This window comes from Venturia canescens, chromosome 2 (assembly GCF_019457755.1).
Source record: "Venturia canescens isolate UGA chromosome 2, ASM1945775v1, whole genome shotgun sequence".
NCBI classification, from domain to species: domain Eukaryota; kingdom Metazoa; phylum Arthropoda; class Insecta; order Hymenoptera; family Ichneumonidae; genus Venturia; species Venturia canescens.
Genome location: NC_057422.1, coordinates 20,108,169 through 20,119,364, shown reverse-complemented (window position 1 = coordinate 20,119,364; position 11,196 = coordinate 20,108,169). Strand labels below are relative to the sequence as shown.

The 11,196-nt window shown below is 35.5% G+C and overlaps 1 protein-coding gene and 1 long non-coding RNA gene across 4 annotated transcripts; one reads left to right on the top strand and one right to left on the bottom strand.

Annotated features, from left to right (window-relative positions):
* Window positions 1-1,083: 1,083 nt before the first annotated feature.
* LOC122407321 (mitoferrin-1-like) lies at window positions 1,084-10,159 on the bottom strand. Of its 3 annotated transcripts, none has more exons than XR_006260182.1 (6): window positions 9,465-10,157; window positions 7,111-7,393; window positions 6,389-6,613; window positions 6,041-6,248; window positions 3,241-5,117; window positions 1,084-2,595 (listed from the first exon to the last, which is right to left on the bottom strand). XR_006260182.1 is itself a non-coding variant. In XM_043413452.1 (6 exons), exons 1-5 carry the CDS (start codon window positions 9,579-9,581, stop codon window positions 4,922-4,924), a joined length of 1,029 nt encoding a protein of 342 aa, XP_043269387.1. In that variant the 5' UTR covers window positions 9,582-10,159; the 3' UTR covers window positions 1,084-3,423. The 3 variants fall into 3 exon arrangements, 1 of the variants encoding a protein (XP_043269387.1); XR_006260183.1 differs by having other exon boundaries at window positions 3,268-5,117; XM_043413452.1 differs by having other exon boundaries at window positions 1,084-3,423; window positions 4,922-5,117; window positions 9,465-10,159.
* LOC122407323 (uncharacterized) lies at window positions 8,027-8,686 on the top strand. The gene is made up of 3 exons (XR_006260184.1): window positions 8,027-8,309; window positions 8,390-8,414; window positions 8,492-8,686. It is a non-coding gene; the product is annotated as an uncharacterized lncRNA (long non-coding RNA).
* Window positions 10,160-11,196: the final 1,037 nt, after the last annotated feature.

Below are 11,196 nucleotides of genomic sequence, written 5' to 3'. Positions count from 1 at the left end.
GCTTAGCTAAACGCGGCTAAACGATTTTCCGTTCATGCATTGACCTCGCTCGAGGCTGCTTAACTCTGATAGAGCTCACTGAACCCATATACAGATCGCTGTCACTGAGCACGACGCTGAAGCTTGCAACTTTGGAGTCCAACGAAATGAACGAAAAAAAGATTTGTAATTCGCCAATTTTTTACTTCACGAATCATCGGTGTAGGTGAAAAACTACGAATTGGAAATTCGACAGGGAACAAGATTGGAGATTTACTGGAATTATCCGTGTTTTTTTAGATCATTTCGTTGAACTCCATTGTTGCAAACCGTCATTATTGAGCTGACTAATGGTACAGATACGAATTTGTCTTGGTCGTAGTAATAAATCTGGTCAACTATATAATCGAGGATAATCATAATACTTAAGATTCAGATTTTGTCTGACATAAAATGGAGCCTAACGATTTGTCATCTATTCTCGCTTAAGTCAAATTAACAGTAATGATTTATTGATGTTTTTGTTGTTTTACTCGCGAGTGTCTGAACTGACAGTGGTCGTTCCAGGTTCGCCGGATACTTTGCAACTCGGTCAAATCCGTCGACCGAGTTCTCTCTTTCTAGAGAAACAGAGTACTACAAAAGAGTATGAAATACCGCGAAAAACTTGATGTCCGCGTGTCCAGTGACGAGTACCTTAACCTGGCTAAACATGGCTGAGCAATCACGCATTACAGATTGGCCTCGTCCGAGGCTGCTCAACTGGGAATGTCATCGAAGCTATTTTCCGAACGCATACTCATCGCAACAGGTCCATCCATCATCGATAAATTTTCTTAAACGCAAAAGGAAAACAAGGATGAAGAATACTTTATAAAGATAAAACAAAACGCAAAGTACCAAAAAATCGCGGTCCACGTTACAAAAAGATGACTCCACATTATTGTTTTTACTGTAAAATTAAAATGATCAACAACGCATTCACGATCCTCATTTTTTTCATTAATTAATTTGATGGCAAAGGCCTCCATTTTTCGATGCTTCGCGTTATTTTTACGTTTTTAAAGTAACACATACGCTCATTGTTGTAAATAATTCATCGGCTGTAGCTCGCATTATGATTTATTTACATTATCAATACATTCAGTGCTTTGAGCTCTGTATCCATAAAGTAGCGTGGCTCCGCAATATCATCAGTATATTTCGATGCTATAGATAATAATCATACAAGGTGGGAGCATGCTCTATTTACATCGTTCAAACGATTCAAACGAATAAAGAGGAAAATATTCAACGATTCAAACGGTTCATTTAATTTCTCACATGGAACATTTTCCTGTTTCTTTTTTGGATATAAAATACGCGCGATATTATATATTTATATCTACATTATTTAACAATGAAGGGAAAAAAACAAAAAAATATATATATGTCGTTGACGGCTTTACCGGCGATTCATTGCGAGGGGAAAAAGAGCAAAACTGTTCGGTAATAATCACCCCGTTATCACCTTCTCTCAAACTCAACATCGTATGACTTTGGCCCAGCTATCGGCAGCCATGGGAAGCAATATTGTGTGAGGGAAGAAAAAGAAAAACGTCAAATTGTATGCGTTAATTACTCGTTAATCTTAATTATTGACTTATTTTCAAAATTTCGATAGAAAAATCCGATATTTTGGTATTTGGTCATTGAAGATACGACCAAATTCAACATTTTATGATCGAGTAATTTTCAAATTTCAACAGTCATTTAAAACTACGAGAATTTATCACTTTTTTTTATTTCTGAGGTACAACTCAAGAAATTTGATGAGAAATGGAGAAATTAATAAATAATATTGGGAGTATCTCCTTTGCTATCTTCAACGTCACAAAAATCCAATTTACAACTCTAATTGACGAAGTTTTTACTCCTTTTCCGATATTCGTTTCAATTTTACAAAAAATTTTCGAAGCTCTGAAACCGTTTGTCTCGTCGTGATCGATATCATTGTCGCTCTCGCTATTGTACACAAGGAAATCGATCGTTAACGGTTCACTTAATGAGCATTCGATAGAATAATAATATTTAACTATCGAGTGCATAAACTATGGAGCTATTATACGTTTGTTTTTTCATTTCGTTTTAACTGGTATATCGCTTACAGTCGATTGGTTCGAGAGAACAAAACACAAAAACGAAGGAACGAAAGAGAGGAAAAAATCGATACAACTGTTTATATTAACAATACTCTCGTTCGTAACGCCGATTACTCTATTTCAATGATTTCATTAGCAACTTTTATCTGCATGCGTCCCACCAACTCGACTCCCGCTTCGTTCGAACCTAATTTTTTTCTCGCTTTTCTTACTGTACAATGTTACTATTTAGTCTGCTTTGGCGTCCGCCTTGGCGAGTACTCGTTACAATTCATGTGTATTTCATTGTTATATCGGGAGCATCGTATGCCCCCCTCGTCTTCAAACTCGTGACCTTCTTTAAGCAATCAGATTTACGAGAATTGGAAATTTTTATTTCTTTCTCTTTCTCTTTCAGTCATCATTTTTCTCGTTCGACATTCGTCTTTTTCTCCTCGAAAATCATTCTCCTACTCGGACCGAGACGACAACAAATCTAAAACGACATTTCAATTAAGCTCACAAAGTTATTTTCTCGTATTCGACAGAACATGCCAGTCATACAATCTTCCTTTGCTTGTCAAATAATCAATCGAGTCAACAGTCTCGCTCGTAAATATCAATATCACTGAGGTGGTGTTATTATATTGGAGTCATAATAAAGTTTCGCAAATGCTTCGCTATCGATCTCGTCAATGTATGTGGAGTCAACGTCTGTGCATTGTTATGTATGTATATGACCATTCCACGTTTACGTTCTCTTCAAAAACTCCGTCGATTGTCTTTCAGTAAAAATTCTCACGAAATCCATGAAGATTTCGTGAAAAAAAAATAATGAATAAATATTTTTGATTTTTTCATAACTCAGCCATTTTCTCATTTTTAAATTTGTGCATGAAGTTTTCAATAATTTAATCAGGAAATAACGTGAGAATATCGATTCTTGTGAAAAAAAAAAAAAAAATCAATGACTGAACTGAAAAACACCAAGATACTTATGCACTATTTTTCACTCCGATACATTCGACATTCGTACTAGTTGAAAATAATAGTTTTCAGAATCGAAATGCTGCGTGAAATATCTTACATACATAGGTATCGTATAAATATATGCACTTGGTATAAAACAAACATAATATACCATTGTGAAAATGACTGCCAACGTTACCGTTGTCTCGTGCGTCATTCTTAATACTCTCGAGATAGTATCACGTAGAAATGATGCTTTGAGTAGCTTCGTCGGAAAAATTTGCGTTGCTCGTTCATTCCCAAAGAAAAATTCTGTTGCTTTCGGGCAAATTTTCCAACAATCATCTTCGGGACACTATGAACAATGGATATTATAAACGTCGATGCCGTACCAACGATGAAATATTTAAATGAATACTTTTTTAGCAGTCCTTCCCCGTTGATCCAATAATAAAACAGTTTCAAAACGACTAGAATAATATCTTGGCTCTTACAAAATTTCGAAAGAACGACTCAAGTTTTTATTGGGGCATGGACTAAATACAATGCTTTTGGAATGGAGGCTCCTGCTTAATCGAAGGTAGAAGATTAATGATTTTGTTTATCTTTTCGACGCTATTGTATAACGTTCATATTATTCAAAATTCATAAAGTCTCAAAAATGTCTGGAATTTTTTTATTTTTCGCAAAATTGCTAAGAACGGAATTCTGATGAAATAAAATTCAAAACTGGAAACGTACGTGTTATTAATAATGAATAAACTTTCAATGGGCACAGCATATAAGACGAGTATCTTTTTTAATGAATCAACTATATTGATGACGCCAAGAATACTGATTCTTACTAATGATTTCAGTGGCTGTGTTGCTAGTGTTGATGTCTAAAAAATGAACAAAAAGCACGATCGCTTTATACATTTCATCGTAAATAAAATTTTATGAGAAATAATCATATGGCCGAAGCGTTTTCCATGAATTATTGCTGCTGTGAAAGTTTGAACGATTTTACAAGAAAACAAAAATCACAAGTGAAAATTAGTGAGTCTTAGCGAACGCAACATGGTTCATTCTATTTTAAGATTTTCATCATGTCAACTCAAATTCAATTCAAATTAGTTCAGAGCATCGTCGTAACAGGTCGTAATGGAAAAACCGTTGTCGCGAACGTAAGAACAACAAAAGTTTCCTCAGATTTAGACGACTTTCATTCGAAAATGACGAAAAAGTGTGACACAGTTTTGATATTTTGATTTCCGACGAAAATGAAACATGTATAAATGTATCAGATCACGCTTTTATTTGTGCAACACGTGTTCATACACGAAAATTCTGTGATGTTATAAAATAAGCTAATGGGTGAATGAGCGAAGAACGAATGAGAGAAAGAAATAATGAAAGTTGTATCTCGTGGATGACACGTGTGAGTCTCTTGGTAAAGTAATCGAATTAAGTTTCATCGTTTCGTTCGTTTGACAAACCTGCCTGTGTCCTGCACTGGACGCTGAGTTCGTATTAATTATTTTTTTTCTCTTTTGCTCGCTCGTGATAGATTATTTTCTTTTTTTCAGTACGAATAAATTATTCTGCTTTCTAGCATGAGAATATTTATTTTCATTAATTTTTTCAGTTTTCTCAATTATTTTCTTCTAATTTGTTTACTCATCAGGAATTATTGTACGGTATTGATCGATTTCATATTCGATTTAACAAAATATTCGGTCATCAATAATAAACTTTTGAAATATAAAAAAATCGGCTCCTTCCAGGACGCCTCAATAAGCGCAGTCCGTGACGGATCATCGCGCGACTCATTTTCGTTCATTTTTTTGTTTTTAATTTTCTTTCATACGTGCCTAACTCCTTGTTACGTCGAGTAATACCGGCCCAGGGGCTTTGTTGTTGAAGTAGAGACCAGCTCCCTGAAAACTACTCGTTCGTGGTACTATTGGCGAACAGGGTGGTGTTGTACCACCGGAACTGTCGTCGGTTTCTGTCCCGAAACGCGTCTCATCCGATTTTCCTTGTAACACGTATTTGAAAAATTCGTACCTGAAAAATTCGATTATAAGCAACGAACATTTCTAAAACATCCAGATTTTTCAAACGTTTATGTGTTTCTTCCCTCTCCAGTTGATTCATCATCATACTTTATGCGCTTCTTGTCATTGATAAGATCTCCCAGCTCGCGATAAGAGTCACGTCTCAGGTTGAGGAAAAGGAAAATATAAGAAAAAAGCTTAGAGTCTTTATCGATTGATATTTCTCAAAGATATAAAGTAAATTGTCATGGTTTATCGGAAAAACAATCCTGTTATTCGGGTGACTCTCCATGGGCCATGTTAAATTCTTTTTTACTTGCTGATTGTCTATAGAAAATATGATTCAACTGTTGAGGTTCACCGGTAGGATTTATTTCAAACTTTTCAAATGTTGAATATTTTTTTTTTCCACCTCACAGTTGTAGATATTGACAAAGTCGACATTGCAATGGAGTTTTCCCAAGATATTTATTACTATTGCCAGAAGCTTCGAGATTTTTTAAGAAAAAAACTTCATCGTCCGGGGTTAAATATTATTATCATATCTTTTGAACTAAAGGTTCATGAGATTGGAATTATTCAGGATGCTATAATTGGACAAAAATGTGAAAATATTTAAGCATTTTTTTCAATTTTACAATGATTGATTTTTGCTATTAATCATTTGAATAAGACATTTATATATAATTCAGAAGAAATATTTTTCAGGATATTCGATCGATGATCATTCTGAGCACAAATGATTTTTCGAAAATACATCTTTTATTCAAAACTCTCCCAAGAAAAATAAGAGAAAGACTGAAAAGAGAGAAATCTGACACAATTCAAAAGCTTTCTAAGTAATTATAAAGATTTGTTGACACAAAGTGCACTTTGAATAACAAATCTTTATTCAACAATGCTTTAGAAGTAAATAAAATAAATTTCACTTACGTTGACCAACAGATCGTTGTGGCTGGCATTTGATAGATTATTCTTGCGTTTAGACCACGAAAATAGCCTTGAAGGCCCCCGAACCTGTACACTTGCTTGAAAGCATCGACCATTCCTTGCACTTTTCCATCCTGTTGCGTATTTAAAAGAGTTTTACAAACGTCCAACGGTGTTGTTATTGCAGCTGCTACTGCACCCGCCATCGCACCTAAACAGAGCAGCATTTTCAATCAATAATATTTGCGACAATGTACAGGACGAAATCTTCATTTCTAAACGCATCGATTGATAGTTCAATCAAGAATAAAGTTAAAGTATTCTTTTGATTTTTCAAATTTACATACTAACCGGAAATCATGTGCGCTCGTGGGTTGTATATATGTTCCGGATTCATCCAATTTTGCCCAAATTCGTATGCCATGAAGTGTATGCTCTGGAACGGCACGTTCATGGCCAATTGTGTCGTATAACTTCGATAAAATGCGAATACACCTTCCGTTTTATATATATGCTTTATACAACTTATAGCATTTCTGTACGGTGAATTGTACATCTGCAACCGTTGTTTTACCACTGAAAAACCACATAAGTTTATGTCGTTTTCAATCCTATTTTTCTGTACAACATCCTTCTTGAGATTATACGAATCCCTATCCCATAATTAACAAAATTTTATACTTCTGCTTCCCAGAATCACGAAGGGGAAATATTATGTAATAACAGAAGAAAGAGAAAATTGACTATTTCAACCACAGGCAAGATTGTCATTCTAGCAAAATATGCGAGTAGCAAATACACTCTGCTTAAAGTTGGACTTTTCATGCATGTGTGGGTGAAAAAAAAAATTCATAATTTCGGTACCTCCATTTCTATTAGTTTTTTTTGTTCTACATTGTTTTAACTATTCACCAATGAATACTTGTGAGATCTCAAAAGTGGCTGAATATTTTTATACTTTTGAAGAATAACAAAATGCAAAAATTTCCATCAAGAAAAATGATGAGTTTGTTGTTTTATAAATTTGTCTTTCCACAAATTATTCACAGTGCACACATGTCCTTGATATCTACCTTCAGCAGGATTCATGACTCCGTCATGAAGCAGAGTAGCGACACAGCCTGCTGCTCCATAGACTAGATGATTGAATTGTGAAGGTGTTTTAGTACTGATCATTTTGTTCTTGAGATATTCATAACAGGAAAAATACAGGGCATGAGCCGGTCCAGCTCCGGTTACCATGGTACCAATACCACGAATAGGTCGAAGGACACCTTCTTGGCGCACCATTCTACTGAGGACTGCGCCAACTCCTCCGCCTCCACCAGGACCTGGTGTCAACGCTTGCATTCTTGTCTGCAAAAAAAGATATTTTTTCAAAAGATTTTCTCATTTATAATGAAGAAAAACTTTTAGATTCTTTTCATGACTCATGATTTCTTGTTGAATGAAAAATCATAGCTCATTACATTCAAAGAGCTCAACAATCTAATCAGCAATGAGATAATAAACGAGGAAACCAGATATTCGTCGCTCATTTGACACAATGACATGCAATTTAGAAAAAACAGCTGTGTCATTTTGAGAATAAAAAGTACTCGAACGGGATGCACAAATGAAATTTACAGCTGCGATGCAACAGGCGTTTTCTAACATTTGCTATTGTCTCATTTTTTGTTCTGAATGTTTTGAATGAATATAGATTTGACAAATTTTTCATACTCGACTATTCTTGTACCATTGATGGAAAACAAAAACAAAAAATGTTCTACTCTGGAGTGATAGGCAACTCGTTTTTTTTTCAAATTGATGCCCAGCGATTAGAATGTTTGTCCTAATCATTCATAACCACTTGTTACTAATTTTTTGCATAGAACGCACTTTGAGACGCTTAGCATAATTTCTAGCATGTGTTTTTTCTTCACATTTTCATGTTTTAAGTCCTAATGATTAAATGAAAGGAGGCAAAAAAAACTAGATTGGTCCGAATTGCAGCTCATAGAACGTATCAGAAATAGAATCACAAGATCGACACGTTATGTAATACAGGTGCAATTATAAGCAAGAAACACTGTTCTCTTCAAGTTAATGACCCAATAAATAGGTAATTCTTAATAAAACACGAATTGAAATGTAATGAATCTGGATTGTTGAAAAAATTGGACTTTCTCAAAAACTGCCTGAAATTCTAAAAAAAAGTTCGATTATAGCCGATATACTTTTTCATCTACAGAAACAGACATAAAGTTCACAATTTCCACATAACAAAAAGGTAAAATCATATCTGGATAACATGAAAAACAACTATTCTCATAGTAGGATTATTGTATCTTGTTTTTTTTTTTTTTTTAGTCCGAACATGTTTGCAGGGAATTAGGTAACTATTTCGTCATTTTAAGGTTAGCCATACATACTTTCTATCAACTAAGGAACTTCTTCATAATTTCATTCCAGATAATTCTTCAAATCAAAAGAAAACTCTTGTCAGCTTTAATTATCTCTTTATTGTTGTTTATACAGGTAATTCTTAATATAATAAATCTTAGAATGGAAAACACAATTAGCTTTTCGATATTTTCTCATGTAAAACCTGTAAAACATATCAAGCAAGAATGTAAAAGTTTCAGGAAAGCATTTTTTTTATGGGAATTTGAGGTTATATTTATAGAATGAAGATCAATGAGCAACATGAATTGGGTGTCTAGGTTACAAAAAATTGACGTCATCAATAAGAAATGATAAACATGTAACGAAATGAAAAATGCAAGAAGCCGAATGGATTCCAATTCATTTTGAACGTTCGAAAGGAACGTCAGATACCGTGTAACGCAGCTGGAATAAATTTGATAAGACGTGACTGTCGCATTTAATTCTCTTATGAATTTGCGGTTGAAGCGAAACCGAACGTAAAAAAGTTTTGAAGCCAAACAAAGAAAAAAACAGAGTGAATAACAGAACCAGCCGAATTTAATGACTTCTCAGTAGTTTCTATAAAGAAACACATGTATGACGCATCAATTGATCCAAATGAATAGAGAAAATAAGAGCGTGAATTGCGTATAATCGTTGATTGACAAAATTTCAAGAAATCTCGGTATAACGTGATACAAAAAACCTCAAGTACGTTCCGGGAAAAAGAGGAAAAACATGTAGATTCCTTTTTCCTGGAATTTCCAATTGGCGAACGAGGATAAATCGTTGGCATTAGATAAGTTCATCAAGAGTTCGGAATATTTATCGAATAACTCGGAATCTAAAAAACTCTGTCCAAATTCATAAGGGTAAGTAAAGTGTACGTCTACGGTAAATCAACGTACAATACAGGTTAAATGTCATAAAAAGTAAAACGCAGCATGTAGGAGGGCAATTTCGTAGGGGTGCATAGAGAAACCCTATTTCTACATATAAACGTTATTAATTTTATTACCTTGACACTGTCAAGGGGATACATGACGCAATGTTCCATAATTCCGGCAAAAGCACCTGCAGTCATGTGTACGCCGACCGATGCACTCGGCAATGTTTCATAGTCTTCGGGATTCATAATTCAATCCACGTTTTCGTTTTCGGCAACTATTATCACACGTTAACTGTTTTTATTTCACTGCTTATATACACACGACCACTTTTTTTGACACCGCTATTTTTTTATTTTATCTTCAATCTCTTGTCACGTTCGCAGGAGCAACAAAGTTCTGCTGTTTTGCCCGATTATTGTATACCACGCGGTTTTCACACCGCAAAAGTACGAACACACCCGCGTCTATAAACACGCGCACATACATACATGCATACGTTCATATATTTACATTTATATATACACACAAAACGGATACACCACACAGGTGTCGGGAAAATGTGTTCCGCAGAGCCTGATTTTCAAGTGTATGAAGGAATGATGCAGTTTTATCGTTTGAATCGATGATTTTACTGGACAGAAGATCGCAGCAGCTTAACCAACACCGAGTATATTCTCTTCTTCTATAATCGCGACATGTGCGATCGTTCTCGTTGATTGTTTCGTAATGAGGCAACGGTTACGATACGACTACGTCCCCCTAGGTTATCCGCAAACAACTGCCCCTGCCGGCAGATACTGGCCTAACTATGGCTCGCTCCAATCATTTGCGCTTCACTTTTTACCTTCTCCCCCACACCCCGCCCGTTTCTTCTATCCCTCCCTTCCATCACCATGTCCTATCCTACGTTCACCGATTTGAGAGTATTCATTACGCATTAAAAACATACTGTCAGCTCGATTCAATCGTTGGAGAATCTAATTTATATGCATTCACACGAACGAGTTCACAACAGCGCCTTGACCTTTTCGCATTTCATTATAATAATCGTAGTGAAAATGCTACGCTGCGGGGTTAGGTTCACGAGCACGTGGCGCGCCTGCGCCTCCAAACCACGTGGTTATGTGGTTAATCCCTCATCCCCTCTTTCATTTCCCCTGACCCCGCCAGCGCCGCCGTCGTTTTAGCTCCATCTGACACTAGACAACTTATTAAAAAGAACTATTCCATCCATGATGCATTCAATAAGAACGAATACAGATTGAATTCATTAGGACGTGGATTAGAACTATTTTCCCGAAATATCTCAACGAGTATTTCCTATTTATTTTATTTGTGAAGAATTTCCAAGATATTTACTTTACTTATGATGAATTATTGTTGTATGGTTTTTGCATTAAAAAAAAAGGTATTATTCGATTTCTGCTCGAGTTCAATTCTTTTTAATATTCCCATTGTTGGGTACGTATTAGAAACAAGCAGACCAAGATATTCCGGATTGCGAGAGGGCGTGAGCATATTGGAAAACCGAAATTTTTTTCGCGCTGTTTTTAAATTAAAGCGATCTGTCAGTTGCGTGAGTGCGCGCGAGAGCAGAGAGAGAGAGTTGAAACGTGGTTTACTCGGATATCCTTGATATTTCGAAAACAATAAAAATTACACCTTGTTCTCTGATAAAGCAGCTTGTAATTCATATTTTCTTTCGAAAATCAAGCCACTTGGAATAAACCGTATGTGTGACAGGATTTTTACCGACCGTACAACTGTAATAGATGCCCGCAACGTTGCACGTTCGTCGACCGGCCGTTTTGTCCAGCGCGATTTAAACTCGATTTCATTTTTTTTTTGTTTCGACATATT